We start from the raw sequence: 15942 nt of genomic DNA, 5'->3' as shown, positions 1-15942 counted from the left end.
AAATTCCTAAAGGACAAGTCCATAGACCGCTATTAAATGGACTTGGAAAAATTCGGCATTTTTAGGTATAACTTGTCTGGAATGTTTTTACGTTTGGGGAGCGTGCCAGGTGCCCTTGACCTGGATTGGCCACTGTCGGTGACAGGATGCTGGGCTAGATGGACCTTTGGTCTTTCCCAGTATGGCACTACTTATTACTTATGTACTTATGTAAAATAAGTCCTGTAACTTTTTCACATTTTGATTGAGCTTTATAGTTTGGGTAGTAAATTCGTTCTTAATACCAGTCAGAGATTCAGAAAAGGTATTCATTGTACTTACTAATGAAGTTCTTTCGTAGATTTATCCACGTTCACAGCCAATTGTTGGAGAACAGTCCAAATGTTCTCCAACACCGACCCAGGAGCTGATTTTAAATGCTTCCAATCAATGCTTGGGCCTGTTGGCCTTTGCAACCCGTCTGGCCCCGCCATTCCAGCACCTTCGATTAGGGGCTCAACGATAACCTCTTCGGTCTCGAAAGAACCTCTCTGGATCTAGCGTCCTTCTGGGTGGGGCGGCGGGTCTATCGCCGAAGCAGAAAATGCGACATCAAGGCCCAAGTCCCCCATAGCTTCCCCACTCTGGAGGTCAGTGGGAACACTCTCGGCATTTTGAAGAAGGATTCACGCTCAATCGACAGCTGATGAGGGGACTAAGTCCGGGGTGTCGAAACTTCACCCCGGACCGCACCTTTCCTTTTGGTGTGCGGCATGGGTAAGAATTGCTTTTTACAGCTCGTCAATTTCAAAGAGGTCAGAGCTCGCTCAACTGCGTGCCACCATCTTGGAACGCCCCCGAAGATGCTCTTAAGCATGTTCACTACCCAGCCCAGGGATTCCAGAAGGGAAACAAACCTGAGAGGTAGCCAAATTGGCCTGAATCAGTTATCCAGGCAGGGGATGAACCAGAATACCCCACACTGGAGAAACACAGCCACCATCCCCATCACCCTGGAAAAAGTGCAGGGGGCCGTAGGCAGGCCAAAGGGCAAGTCCTGAAACGAAGTGCCACCCCCAATACACAAACGCAGAACTCTCTTGTGATGATCTGCAATGGGGAAGTGGAAGTAGGGCCCATACTGCAATGGGAAGTGGAAGTAGGGCCAAGGCAATGATTGAGAGCAGCATTTCCATCCAGACGCACTAGACTCGTACACAAGCATCCACCCCCCTTGAGGTCCAGAATGGAATGAAATAAACATCCCCTTTTTCAAGAGCATTAAATTGATGGAATACCTGTCCAGGCTGTGCTCTGCTGGAGACAGGTTCCACAGCTCCTGTATCCCAGAAATTCTGAATGTTAAGAGCAACAGCTTGGCGCTTTAAAGCTGAGCCGTAGGGAGGGTTCATGAAGGCATCCGGAACTAAACAGGTAGTCCTGAGTAACCCCCACCCCTCCACCACCTCCAGAAACAAATGATTCAAGGTGTCGTGGATGCACTCACTGCGGAAGTGACAGCTTACATCCCATCAGAAAGTCCCGGCTGAGAGACCCGAGGACCTGGCTCCAAACGACACTGCTTGAAGAACCTATTCTGCCCATCGCCTGGACCAAAGGATGCCGAGTTCACCTGAAGCAGCCCGCCCCCTTGAGGCCAAGTATGGCTGCACACCCTTGATGCTCAGGAATACAAAGAGTCGCCACCTCTCCCATATCCTTAACCAATTTCTCCAAGACTCAAAGCTTCTGAAAGCCACATCTGCACCCAATACCAAAGCTACAACCATAGTGAACCCCGAAAAGACCAGATAGTCTAGGACGTCCACCACCAAAAAGGCCATCCTGGACTACAGGCAATAAATCTCCAGGGACTCAACTGCTAGAACCAACGCAGCACTGCCACAAATAGCACCTAAATGCTGGTGCCCCATTGAAAAGGGCGCAACGGAGTTGCTGCTCCATATTTTTTTTCATGGAGCTAAGGGCCAAGCCCCCTTAGACAGGTACCGTGGTCACCTTTGTGACTGCTCTACCCATTGAAAAGGGCGAAGCAGAGTTGCTGCTCACACTTCTTTTCATGGAGCTAAGGGCCAAGACAGCTCCTCACAACAAAATGACCAGAACCCATGAGACCGCTCTTCCACGGTCCTCCCAACAGGAGGGTCCTTGGAACCCGGGAACTAGGAGCCCAAGGAGGACCTCTGAGTCGTCCTCTACAACAGCCAATCCCATCTACAGCATGAGACCCCAAATGCTACCTCACCAATCCCCTTGGGGGCCCCCCACCAAGAGGATGAGGATTAGTGTTAAGGCAAGGCTAGGATTAGGTCCCATGAGGGACTTGTACATGGGCCTGTTTAAACCATCTGGGTCAAGCTTCTGAGCAAAAACACTGCTCCCCCCCCCCCCAACAAGAGGGACCCAGGGTCGACAGGAATAAAAAGTCCATTACGTAACCAAGATTTATTCTCCCTGAATAAATTAAGAGGAGAGGATTCTAACTCCCAATGAGCTCTGCTCAGCTGCTGTGGGCTGAAGGCAAAAGCCACTAGTCCTCTCCTGGCGGGTTTTTTTTGTGGTTTTTTTGGGGAGAGGGGGGTTAGTATGAGGAAGTAGAGATCAGCAGTAGGAGGAGGCAGGATCTAGCACCACCAGATATACCCCTGGAAGAGCCTATTACACAGAACTCCAGAAGCTGCTGGGAGATGTCAGACACCTGCTGAAATAGAAGAAAATACTGACTAACCAGGCTGCTCTCCATCTTATATTAAGAGTTCAGTATTGTCCTTGATCTCTACCTGCTGGTAGAAGGTCATAACCCATTTGTCTCTGGATTCATCTGCTTAATGAAAAAGGAAATAATCCAATATCCTTGCTCAGCTGCAGGCTCTGCAGACCACGCAGAGTGTGTTGCCAACATGCCTACCTTGGCCTACAGCACCACCATCTCCGCTGTCCCCAGTTCTCTCTGGGTGCACCTAAGGGGAAATTCCTTACAATAGTATTAGCCCCTGAAAAGGGCACAAAACTAGCCCGGTCAAATGAATTTTTTTTTACATATATGCTGCCAAAGCAAGCACCTTTGAAAAGCCTAGGAGCTGCAAGGGGAGCCTAAGGGAAGAATACCCAAATAAGGTGAATGATCAAGAGGAGTGGGGTATGGGGACTTGCACCCCCATAAGCAACGCCCTGCAGGACCAAGTCAAAGCCTCCCACACTGGCTCTAAGAGTGACTGGGGGCTGCAGAGCCAAGCTACAAGCACAACCAGGTATGGTCCTGAGAGTGTGACCCAGCAACAGCCACTAGGCGTGATCACGCTGTGTAGCATAGCCAGGAGTACTGACAACAAAACCTACCACCTGCTGAAGGTAGAGAGAAAAATACTGAATTGTTCCAGAGAGTACCTCAGGTTATGCTGGTGATATCACTGGTAGAATTCAGTTCTCTCTCTCTCCACCTGCTGGTAGAAGGGATAATACCCATTTGTACAGAAGGGTGGAGGTGACACTAAGAAATTCTGATTTCAGAAACAAACGCAGACCCAAGCTGGAGAGGCAAAACATCCAGCGCTAACAGAAGTGGCCAAGACCACTGCCCAGCCGGGTGGACATGTTGTCCTGAAGAGACCAGCAGAGACAAAGGCTGTCCAATCTATTTGGAGTGACTCCGCTAACTAAGCAGCAGCACTGGGAAAAGTTTGCACCCGATTCGAGCTAGCTTAAGCTTGAAAAACATTAAGGCCACCTCCCTTGTGGATGCTGTGGATACCAGAAAGAGCACAGGAAAACAAAACTGCAAGGGACCAGAGAAACCACCACCACATCCCTGCACAGAACAATGAGCTGAGGGGAGGGACGGGCAGCCTGGGAAGAAAAGCGCACGAGCGCACCCTGCTGGATAACCAACATCGCAGGCCCTGTTTCACTGACGAAGCAATCCCACAAAATGGTAGCTACCGGCAAACAATGGCCGCAGAGACCGCCAACACCGTGCTTGCGGCAGTACAAAGGTTTCCGGATCGGAGCCATAAGGATAGCATAATCACCGGTAACAAAAAATTTCTCATACTCACAGCTGTCTCTCCTCATCGGCTGAATGGCAACTCCCTGTTTTCAGGGCTTTTTTTTTTTTTTTTTTTTTTGAGGCAAGACAGTAAGTTTTACCATTACTACATGCTGCAAGGAAAGAAGGGCAGGAACAGGGACCTGGCACCACCAGGTGTACTCCAAAAAGGCAGAGTTCAGCCCAAAAAAACCTGAGGGAACAGGTTAGGGAACAAGAGCAGCACAGGATATATCCATCCACCTGCTGAGATAGAGAGAATACTGAGGTTAAGATGGAGGAACAGGTCCACATATAGAAAACCCTCTGAGGTTCTCTATCTCCACCTGCTGGTAGAGGGACATAACCCACTCTTCTCTGGATTAACCTGTGGGACAATAAGGAAATGCTGTTTTGTTTTACACACTAGTCTCATCCAAAGTTTTTGTCACACAACACAGAATTCATAAATAGCCCACAATCTTACTTCCAAACCCCAAGAATGATCCCTACTCCTCTCAGTAGGAGAGGAGTTGAGCTGCATCTACTTTTGGACATTTTTTTTTACTCTTTCATTTTTGCAATAATATCAACCACTTAAATGCCAAGTAAAATAAAACCCAGAGAAGTAAAAAAAAAAAACCCTCTAACTTCTACCAGAGACAGAATAACTAAGTAACCTGAGTCACAGACCCCCACAGGTCTCCTGTACTTAGCTTTCCTGATCATCTTGCTTTCAATTTGCCATTTTTAAAATAGCAGGGATTCAATTCAAGTCAGTTATCTCAGCTGAACCCCAAACATTTTTAAATGGCTAGTGCTGAAACTAAGGGGAACCAGCATAAGCCAGTAGAGGGGGAGGTGGAAGGCAGCAAAGGGGGAGGAGGTTAGTAGTTAGCAGGAAGGTGAAAGGATTCCAAGGTAGAGCTCCAAGTTAGACCAGAGTACCACTTTTTTTTTGTACGTTTGTTTTAATTTCCATGGTCAGAGAGGTCAATTTCTCTTAACAATGCTGAAAGGACTTCAGTTGAGCTAAAAATAGTAGCAATGTAAAAATGTATACTAAGCTTAGCTCACATCTTCATTTATTTTTGCATGCTTAAAACTCCCAATGAATTAAAGTTTTTTAAAAAGCTAAATTTTAGCACATCCACACTATCAGCCTCATAATGCAATCTTCTAATATAATAAAACGCACCGTGAACGTTCTGAAGACAACGTTCTGAAGTCACTCAAACACTCCCTGGCTGTAGGGTTCGTGGATTCATGGTGTGAAGCCAGCCAGGCGTCTCTGCCCCGCCCTCGCGTCAAACGTCATAACGTCAAGGGCGGAAAAAAAAAACAAAGCGCAGCGTCAGGGAAGGAGGCGGCGCTCCCGACTTCTAACCTTCCCTTCGCTGTGTTCCGCCTTCTTCTGACGTCAAGGATGACGTCAGAAGAAGGTGGAACACAGCGAAGGGAAGGCTAGACGTCGGGAGCGCCGCCTCCTTCCCTGACGCTGCGCTGCCGGAACCGCCGCCACGGAGGTAAATTTAAAAAAAAAAAAAAAAAGGCATGTTGGGGGGAGAGAAGAGGGTGGGCAGTTGAACAATGGGAACGGGAGAGCAGAGGAGAAACGACAGCAAGGATGCGAAGGGGGGGGGGGAGAAGAGGGCGGGCCAGGCTGGGACATGGGAGAGAAAGGAGCATGGATGCGAGGGGGGGTCATGGAAGGGAGAGAGGGGAATTGCTGGAAAAGGATGAATGGAGGGGGCAGGGGACAGAGGAGCATGGATGGGCATGGATTGGGAGGGCAGGGCTCAGGGAGAGAGGGGAATTGCTGGAAAAGGATGAATGGAGGGGGCAGGGGACAGAGGAGCATGGATTGGCATGGATTGGGATGGCAGGGCTCAGGGAGAGAGGGGAATTGCTGGAAAGGGATGAATGGAGGGGCAGGGGACAGAGGAGCATGGATGGGCATGGATTGGGAGGGCAGGGCTCAGGGAGAGAGGGGAATTGCTGGAAAGGGATGAATGGAGGGGCAAGGGACAGAGGAGCATGGATGGGCATGGATTGGGAGGACAGGGCTCAGGGAGAGAGGGGAATTGCTGGATAGGGATGAATGGAGGAGGCAGGTGGGCATGGATGGGCATGGATTGGGAGGGCAGGGCTCAGGGAGAGAGGGGAATTGCTGGAAAAGGATGAATGGAGGGAGCAGGGGACAGATGGGCATGGATTGGGAGGGCAAGGCTCACACTCTCTCTCTCATAAACAATGTCTTTCTGACTCTCACACACTCTCTCTCACACTGTATCACATTCACTCTCTATGTGCCACACAGTCACTCACACACTCGCTTGGTCTCATACACTCACTCTCACAGAGAATCTGTGTCTCACATACACTCTCTCTCTCTCGCACACACACACACACTCTCTCACAAACACACTTGCACACACCTCTCATTCTCACACACACACACACTTTCACTCTGACTCTCACAGTCACTCTCACATACACTCTCCCAAACATACACATTCCGAGGAATACCTTGCTAGCGCCCGTTTCATTTGTGTCAGAAACGGGCCTTTTTTACTAGTATACAATACAGTCAAGAAAGAGTCTATCCTACTACTACTACTCATTTCTATAGCGCTACTAGCCGTACGCAGCGCTGTACACGAACATGAAGAGACAGTCCCTGCTCGACAGAGCTTACAATCTAATTAGGACAAACAGGACAAACAAGAGATAAGGGAATATTAAAGTGAGGATGATAAAATAAGGGTTCTGAACAAGTGAATAAGGGTTAGGAGTTAAAAGCAGCAACAAAAAGGTGGGCTTTTAGCTTAGATTTGAAGATGGCCAGAAATGGAGCTTGACGTACCGGCTCAGGAAGTCTATTCCAGGCATATGGTGCAGCAAGATAAAAGGAACAGAGTTTGGATTTAGCAGTGGAGGAGAAGGGTGCAGATAAGAGAGTTTTACCCAGTGAATGGAGTTCCCGGGGAGGAATGTAGGGAGAGATGAGTGGAGAGGTACTGAGGAGCTGCAGAGTGAATGCACTTATAGGTCAATAAGAGGAGTCAATGCGGAAACGGATAGGAAGCCAGTGAAGTGACTTGAGGAGAGGGCTAATATGAGCATAACGACACTGGAGGAATATTAGTCGTGCAGCAGAATTTTGAGCAGATTTTACTCCCTTCAGGGTACTTGTTTTTTCACACACAGGCTAAACAGCTTATGCTAGCCTTGCTTTCTTCAACTGCCCCGTGTAGCAGATGTGAAGTTCTCAGGCTGCACCTCACTGCACCTAGGATGCATATCCTGCAGAAAAGCCCATTCATTTCCCATCAAATCTGCAAATGTAATAGCTACAGATAAAACTGGTTTCCGTGTACAACCCTAAACAGTGCCCCGTCATCTCTCTGGGTTTTTTAAATTATCTTTTGCTAGGTTAACCTTCCCTCTAAACCAGGGTCACAATCCTGAAACAAGTACATAGGAATGTCATTCTGAGATGCCTCAGCAGGGTCACTGGGAATGCTGCTGCCATACCATGGGGTCATAGCAGAAAGGAAGAATGCTAAGGTAAGCACTAAATCACAAAGTTAACACTAAAGAAAAAAAAGAAGATCAAATTAGGATTGTTCTTACTCTATTGTTTCTGGCTAAATCAAGTCATTTTATCAGTCCCAAGAAAGTTAATGAATTTGAGTTAAGTAATTTGAGAAAGATCCCACAAAGGAATGGACAGAGAAAACCAAAATGCTACTAGAATTGGGAAACTGCACAAACTATCTTCTTGTGTTCTCTAGAATTTGACATCTAACCGTTAACATTTCATTATAATTTAAGGATTCATAAAACATTTACAAAGCAACCTGATAAAATTCACCTTATTAAAAAAAGTTGCATTTTAGAGTTAACGTTCATTTTGATCAAATAACCAAATACGAGTAGAGCCTAAACCACTTTGTCTGAATCAGTTCTTGAAAGAATTATACAAAAACAAATTTTGTGGGGGTGGAGGGGAGGGAGAAAGAAAGAATCATCAACTTAAGTACTCACCAGGATTATGATGTGTTGCTGATTCTCCATTTTGAAAAACATCACCCGTCACATTCATTCTACCTGGATTAAAAGGTCCTACACCAGTCTTGGTCTGTGAAGTTAAAGATGGAGGATACGTTTGTATATTGATACCAAAATTACTTGACTGCAGTCCGTTAGACACTTCTCCCAAGCTGGTATTCTGCAGTGATGTTACATGTGTAATCATTAGGTTCATATCAGACCCTTCAGTATTTCCTAGGTGACCATCATTCCCAGCGCTCACACCCGTCTCTAACGTGGTGACATTTGCAATCTGAATTTCTGAGTCTGGTTCTGTGGTTATACCACTCTTAACTAGTCCAGCATTTACCTTACTCCTTGAAAAACTTGAAGTTGAGAATTCCATGTCACTGCTTCTGTTGGATTCTGCAAATCCTCGTTCATTAAAAGTTGAAGCATTTCTCTCTTGTACTTGGTGCACCTCAGCATCTTCTTCATCATCAATTATTATTGTCTCACTAATGCATCCTTTTTGACAATCCAAATCTTTTGAGGAAGGAAGCATCTTTGGAATATTACCCTGAAGCACTTCATTTTTTGATGATGGGAATACAATGGTTCGTTCATCCACTGCTGATGGAGCAGCATTGTGCGGTGGCTGTACAGGTTCAATAAAAACAACATCATCATCATCATCTTCTACAGTGGATGTTTGAAAGTGGTTAGATCCAGAAATTAAAGAATTAGATGGACCACCAAAAGAATTCTTAAGACCAGCTGCCATGGTGGCAATGCCTAATAAGTCAGGCGTCTGTTCTGTAAGCTCCAGCCCTCCAAAGGTAGCTGTGTCCATTCCAGACAAGCCTGTTGTGGAGAAAGAACATTACAGGATTAAAAAAAAAAAAAAAACACGCACAAATTTAATCAACATTTATAAAAAGATGATGATTATTTACTTGAGAATATTTAATATACTGTTTATACAGAAAAAAAAAATTCTTTCCTTAGTGGTTTACAAACGTTAGATGCACAGAAAACAAAAACCTCACACCTACAGAGAAATATTTGAAGACCCTGCCCTGACAAAAAATGGGAAAAATTAGGTTCTTACCTTGGTAGTTTTCTTTCCTTTAGTCACAGCAGATGAATCCATTAACTGATGGGTTGTACCCGCCTACCAGCAGGTGGAGATAGAGAACACTGAAAGATCATAGTGCCTCTAGGATGGCTAGCCCCAACTGCCTTCAGTATTTGAGATTTCCAAAGTAGAGTAAACCATAAAGGTATAACAACATAAACTTTCCTCACAGCGAACAATCGCCCCATAACAGGAGCATCAAAGGAGGGACAATCTCAACCTCCTGTAGTAGAACATCAGGTAGAAATTCTGAGAACTGGTTTCCAACTTCTCCCAATGAGATTTATATCTGCATGAAAGATCTGAACAAAAAACAAAGTCAGACAGGGAGGGATCATGGATTCATCTGCTGTGACTAAAGGAAAGAAAATTACCAAGGTAAGAACCTAATTTTCCCTTCCTTGTCATCAGCAGCAGATGAATCCATTAACTGATGGGATGTACAAAAGCAATCCCTACTTAGGGTGGGAACAGGCCACACCACAAGCCAAAATGAGCTCCAAAAACAGCGTCCTGCTTCGCTGCAACATCCAGCCTGTAATGCCGGGCAAAAGACAGCTGAGAAGCCCAAATAGCCGCACTACAGATCTCTTGAAGAGAGAGTGCACCCGTTTCAGCCCACGAGGAGATGGCTCTCGTGGAATGCGCCTTAAACGCTTCAGGCGGAGACTGTCCTGAAAGCAGATACGCAGCAAAAATGACTTCCTTGAGCCAACGGGCTATAGTGGCCTTAGACGCTGGACCTCCCACGCTGAGGACCTGACAAGACAAAAAGGTGATCAGAAGTCCTGAAGTCATTTGACATCTGTAGATAGTGCAACAGCGCCCTGCAGACATCCAGAGGATGTAACTACCCAAAGGAGTCCGGGAACTCTTCCCTAGAAAAGGAGGAAAGAAAAATGGGCTGGTTCAGGTGAAACGCTGAAACCACCTTAGGCAGGAAGGAAGGCACTGTACGTACCGTTACTCCAGACTCCGAGAATTGCAGAAAAGGGTCCCAACAGGACAGCGCCTGCAGCTCAGACACGCGTCTAGCCGATGTGATAGCCACCAAAAAGACTGTCTTAAGAGTCACCACATCCTTCTCTGAAGCGCGCCTAAGCGGCTTGAAAGGCGAACACTGAAGAACCTTCAACACTAGCCCCAGGTTCCAGGCCGGAGAGGGCAATCGGACAGGAGGACGCAGCCTAAGCACCCCTCTGAGAAATCTGGCAATATCCGGATGAGCAGCAAGGGACAAGCCAGCAACCTTCCCTCGACAGCATTATGCTGCCACTTCCACCCGCAGGGAATTGTAATCCCTCCTGCAAAACGTCCAGTTGAGACTGTAGCTCGCATGGGTGTGATCGCCTTTGAAACACCCCACGCCTCAAATTTGCGCCAGATCTGAGCATAAGCTGCAGAGGTGGACCGCTTGCGGGCCTGCAAGAGAGTGGAGATGACCATATTAGTTAGCTCTTGTCTCTCGATTGCACCCTCTCAATAGACCAACTCGGCAGGGATCCTCCATCGACACCGAACCCTGAACCAACAGGCTCGGCACCAGGGGCAAATGCACCAGCGCGTCCACCAACATCCCGCGGAGATCCGCATACCATGGATGCCTTGGCCAATCTGGAGCTATGAGAATCACCAGACCTCAGTGCTGTCGAACCCGCAGTAGGACTCGTCCCATCATGGGCCAAGGAGGGAACACATACAGGAGGCCTGAGGGCCAGGGTTGAGCCACAGCATCCAACCCTGCCAAGTGAGGAACTTTGGCGTTTGCACTTGACGCCATTAGATCCATTCCGGGAGTCCCCCATTTTGCACAAATCTAAAGAAAAACTTCTTCTGCCAGTTCCCATTCCACCGGGTCGATTTGATGCCTGCTGAGAAAATTGGCTTACACGTTGCTCTGACCTGCTATGTGAGCTGCTGACAGAAGCTGCAGGTGTCGCCCTGATGACGATTTATGTATGACACCGCTGTCCTGTTGTCTGACAGAACCCGGACAGCAAGCCCCTTCAGAGTCTTTTGAAAGGCCATAAGAGCCTGGAATATCGCTCTCAGTTCCAAGCGATTGATGGACCACCCCGCTTCCACGGGGGTGTCCACAGACCCTGAGCATAGCTTCCTTGGCAATGCGCTCCCCAGCCTAGAAGGCTGGCATCTGTTATCACCAGGCACCAGGAATGAAGTGCCAGAGGCATTCCTCGGCGCAGCATCCTGTCAGATAGCCACCACTCCAAACTGAGACGGGCCGCAGGGAGCAACGTTAGTCTGCGTTGATATTCCTGGGACATCGGAGACCATTGTTGAAGCAGGGCAATCTGCAGAGGCCTCATATGCGCACTCGCCCAAGGCACTACCTCCAAGGTGGCCGTCATCGACCCCAGCAGCTGGACAAAGTCCCAAGCTCGCGGGCGAGGCATCCGCAGGAGCAGACGGACCTGATTCTGAAGCTTGCTCTGCCTTTGGTCGGGGAGAAAGACCAACCCCGATACCGTGTTGAACCGGACCCCCAAATACTCGAGAGACTGAGGGGGTCAGATGACTTTTGGGTACACTGACCTCCCAGTCTGGCGCCTGCAGGACCGCCACCCCTCTGGCTGTGGCAAGACGACTCTCGGTTGCCGAGTCCGCTCTGATGAGCCAGTCGTCGAGAGATAAGGGTGAACTCTGATACCCTCTCGCCTGAGACAGGCAGCTACAACCACCATTACCTCAGGAGCTTAGCCTAGAATGGGTGGCAGAGCTGGTGGTTGGGAGGCGGGGCTAGTGCTGGGCAGACTTATATGGTCTGTGCCAGAGCTGGTGGTGGGAGGTGGGACTAGTAGTTGGGAGGCGGGGATAGTGCTGGGCAGACTTATAGGGTCTGTGCCAGAGCCGGTGGTTGGGAGGCGGGGATAGGGCTGGCCAGACTTAAAATGGTCTGTGCACTGAAGAGGACAGTACAAATAGAAAAGTAGCACATATGAATTTATCTTCTTGGGCAGACTGGATGGACCGTGCAGGTCTTTTTCTGCCGTCATCTACTATGTTTACCTTGGAAAAGGTACGGGGAGCTGTGGCTAGGCCGAAAAGCAAGGCCTGAAACTGGAAATGCTTTCCCAACACTGCAAAGCAGAGGAACAGCTGGTGTGGAGGCCAGATAGGAATGTGCAAATAAGCTTCTTTTAGGTCCAGAGACATGAGAAACTCTCCTGGCTGTACCGCCAGGGTTTCCATGCGAAAATATCGTACTCTGAGAGCCTCGTTTACTCTTCGTAAGTCGAAGATCGGTCTGAAAGACCCGCCTTTTCGAGGCACGACAAAATTAATAAATAACGGCCGCAGCCGCGTTCGGCAGGAGGCACAGGGATCACCGCTCCGAGGTGCAGCAAGACTTGTAAGGTCTCCTCTACCGCCGCCCGTTTTGACAGCAGTGCCACATCAGGACTCCACAAACCTCTCTCACCAGGGCACCGAATTCCATTCCCCTGGCAATGTGCGCCCCAGCCCTTCAGGCTGGCATCTGTCACCACTAGGCACCAATCGGGGAGCGCCAGCGGCATTCCCCGCCGCAACATGCTGTCCGAGAGCCACCACTCCATACTGAGGCGGGCCGCAGGGAGCCAAGAAAGTCTGCACTGATAATCCTGAGATACTGGAGACCATCGTTGAAGTAGAGAATACTGTAGAGGTCTCATGTGCGCTCTCGCCCATGGCACCACTTCCAAGGTGGCCGTCATCGATCCCAACAGCTGGACAATGTCCCAAGCTCGCGAGCGGGGCATCCTCAGGAGCAGATGGACCTGATTCTGAAGCTTGCACCGCCTTTGCTCGGGAAAAAAACACATAGCCCGAGGCTGTGTCGAACCAGGCCCCCAAATATTCTAGAGATTGCGAGGGGGTCAGGTAACTTTTGGCCATATTGACGACCCAGCCCAGAGACTGAAGGACTGAAACCACTCTGGCTGTAGCAAGATGACTCTTTTTCTGAGTCTGCTCTGATGAGCCAGTTGTTTAGGTACGGGTGAACCCGGATACCCTCTCGCCTGAGAAAGGCAGCTACTACCACCATTACCTTGGAGAAGGTTGGAGGAGCTGTGGCGAGGCCAAAAGGCAAGGCCCGAAACTGGCAATGTTTTCCCAACACCGCAAACCGCAGAAACTTCTGGTGCGGAGGCCAAATTGGTATGTGCAAGTAAGTTTCTTTCAGGTCCAGAGACGTGAGAAACTCTCCCGGCTGTACCGCCGCAATGACTGAGCACAGGGTTTCCATGTGAAAATGCCGCACTCTTAAGGACTTGTTTAGCTCTTAAGTCCAGGATCGGGCGAAAAGACCCGCCTTTTCGTGGCACCACAAAGTAAATGGAGTAGCGGCCTAGACCTTGTTCGGCGGGAGGCACTGGGGTCACAGCCCCTATCCGGCACAGACTGTGCAAAGTCTCCTCTACCGCCGCCCGTTTGGCGGCAGAACCGCATCGGGACTCCACAAACACGTCTCACCGGGGCATCGAATTCTATTCGATATCTGTCTCTGATCAGGTCCAAGACCCACTGATCTGTGGAGATTTTGGACCACTCCTCGAAAAAGAGGGAAAGTCTTCCTCTGTCAGGAAACGAGGAAGGGGCCAGCGCACCATCATTGAGAGGGTCGCCCCTGAACCGGCAGCTGCGGAAAGTTTGTCCGAGCAAAAGGAGTCTCTCTGCTGAAAGCGGGCACGCGAAGTGAACCCAGCAGCACGCCCCGGGCGGTACCTTCAAGCTTCACAGAAGCGAGGTCTGTAAGAGGAGCGGAATGCCTGACCCTTAGAGGAAGGCTTCGGCCTATCTTCGGGCAAGCGCTGAGGTTTGGAATCCCCCAGGCCTTTAACAATGTTTTCCAGCTCCTCACCAAACAGGAGAAGGCCTTGAAAGGGCAACCTCACCAACCTTTGCTTAGAGGCCATGTCCGCTGCCCAATGTCGTAGCCAAAGAGTGCAGCGAGCCGCCACTGCTAGAGCCATTTGTTTAGCTGAAGCTCTGACCATATCATAAAAGGCGTCAGCCAAAAAGGACAAGGCCGACTCCATCCGTGGAGCCACTTCAGATAAGGTCTCCGCTCCATCACCGGGCTGTTCCACTGCCTGCTGTAACCAGGCTCTAGCAGCATAACAACTGCATGCAGACGCCCGAACAGTGAGACCTGCCAAATCAAAGGACCGCTTCAGAGCTGAATCAAGCCTGCGGTCTTGAATATCCTTCAGGGCAACACCTCCTTCAACAGGGAAGGTAGTTCTCTGTCACGGCCGTGACCAGGGCATCCACTTTAGGCTTTGCAAAGCGAGCCAAATGTTCCTCACTCAGAGGGTATAATTACCCCATAGCCCTGGCAAACTTCAAAGGTCCCTCGGGGTCAGCCCATTGAGCCGAAATAAGCTCTTGGATGGAGTCATGCAAAGGAAAGGCTCAAGCAGGCTTTCTGGTACGAACCATCCTTGGATTAACAGAGGAGGCTGTGCCACTCCCAGGATCTTCAAATCGAGAGGGCTTGTAAGGCAATTGAAATAAGCGCTGGCAGCTCCTCACGGTGGAAAATCCTCACCGCAGACGGATCATCAAGCTCCTGTGGCAATTCTGCACCCGACTCTGGCTCCTTAGCCCAAGAAGTTCTGCCAGACCCCTCAGAATCCTCATAGCCCGACCGAGGGGAAAAGGGGGGTGCGCCACACTCAGAAGGGGAATTAGCCCTTCTGCGTTTATCAGGAGGATAAGAAACAGGCAAAGCCAACTCCAAAGGCCAGGATCCACCGGGGGGGGGGGGGGGGGGGGGGGGGGGCAGGCAGAGGGTCGAAGAACCTGTGGAAGAGCTCTTTTAAGCATGTACGCCCTATGCAGCATTAAAACAGAATCAGGGGAGGAAAACCGCTCCCTGACCGCCTGGATCCTGCCCAGGGCTATCAGCCGAAGGCGCGTCGAGCGAAGCACAGGCGCTGCCGCTGCCGACGCATGCCGCCTTAACCCCGACTGAGGAGGTACGCTTTTTAAATTTTAGGAGGAGGGGGATTCCTGGTGCTGGGAGGGAGGACGGACGGGCGGGCGGCAGGCCGGCCTGGTGCTGTCTGTGTGCTGCTGGGTGGGAGGGAGACCTGATGGTGGGTGCTGAGTGGGAGGGAGGCTTGCTGCTGCTGCGTGCTGGTTGGGAGGGAGGCCTGGTGCTGGGTGCTGCTGGACATTTGTGGCTGGAAGGGAGAGGATGGTTGCTGGACATGGATGGAGGGCAAGAAATGAAGAAGAAAGGAGGAAAGTAAAGAAATCAATGGAAAGGAAGCCCTGGAAACGGAGTTAAGAGAACAGATAGAGAGCAGCAGAATCAGCGACTAGAACCAATATGGATAAAAAAAACAAAATCACCAGACAACAAAGGTAGGAAAAATCATTTTAGTGTTTGGAATATGTCGAATTGGAGAATTTACATCTGCTGTCTTATTTTGCACTGGGCATACTGGAGCTGTAACAGCTTACAGAAATGATTTATAATGGAAGAAAATCATGTTATTTTTTTCTCCTACACTAGTATATTTTCAATGATGTCTGTTTATATGCGCCCTGGCTGGTGTAAGGGGTGTGGCTATCATAGGGGTGGGGTCATATGTGGTGACCCCGCCTATAATGAGTACCGGCACTTTGCGATAAATAATTCGGCTTTGGGTTGCTGTTTGGGCACTCGGTCTCTAAAAGGTTCGTCATCACTGCACTAGAGTATGCCTCCCACAGAGTTACAGTAGGATTTGAACCT

General features: G+C 49.3%; 1 protein-coding gene across 1 annotated transcript in view; it reads right to left on the bottom strand.

Moving 5' to 3' along the window:
- ZMYM2 (zinc finger MYM-type containing 2) overlaps nt 1-15942 on the bottom strand; it is a 552630-nt gene that overhangs the window by 521735 nt on the left and 14953 nt on the right. Inside the window, exons 3-4 of the mRNA XM_030202393.1 lie at nt 8430-8923; nt 8075-8168 (exon numbers count right to left, since the gene is read on the bottom strand). Coding sequence (XP_030058253.1) covers nt 8075-8168; nt 8430-8912 — 577 coding nt within the window. The 5' untranslated portion in view covers nt 8913-8923. The remainder of the gene's footprint in view (nt 1-8074; nt 8169-8429; nt 8924-15942) is intronic.

This window comes from Microcaecilia unicolor, chromosome 4 (assembly GCF_901765095.1).
Source record: "Microcaecilia unicolor chromosome 4, aMicUni1.1, whole genome shotgun sequence".
NCBI classification, from domain to species: Eukaryota; Metazoa; Chordata; class Amphibia; order Gymnophiona; family Siphonopidae; genus Microcaecilia; species Microcaecilia unicolor.
Note: the sequence above shows the minus strand (reverse complement) of the source record. Positions and strands in the feature narration are given on the sequence as shown.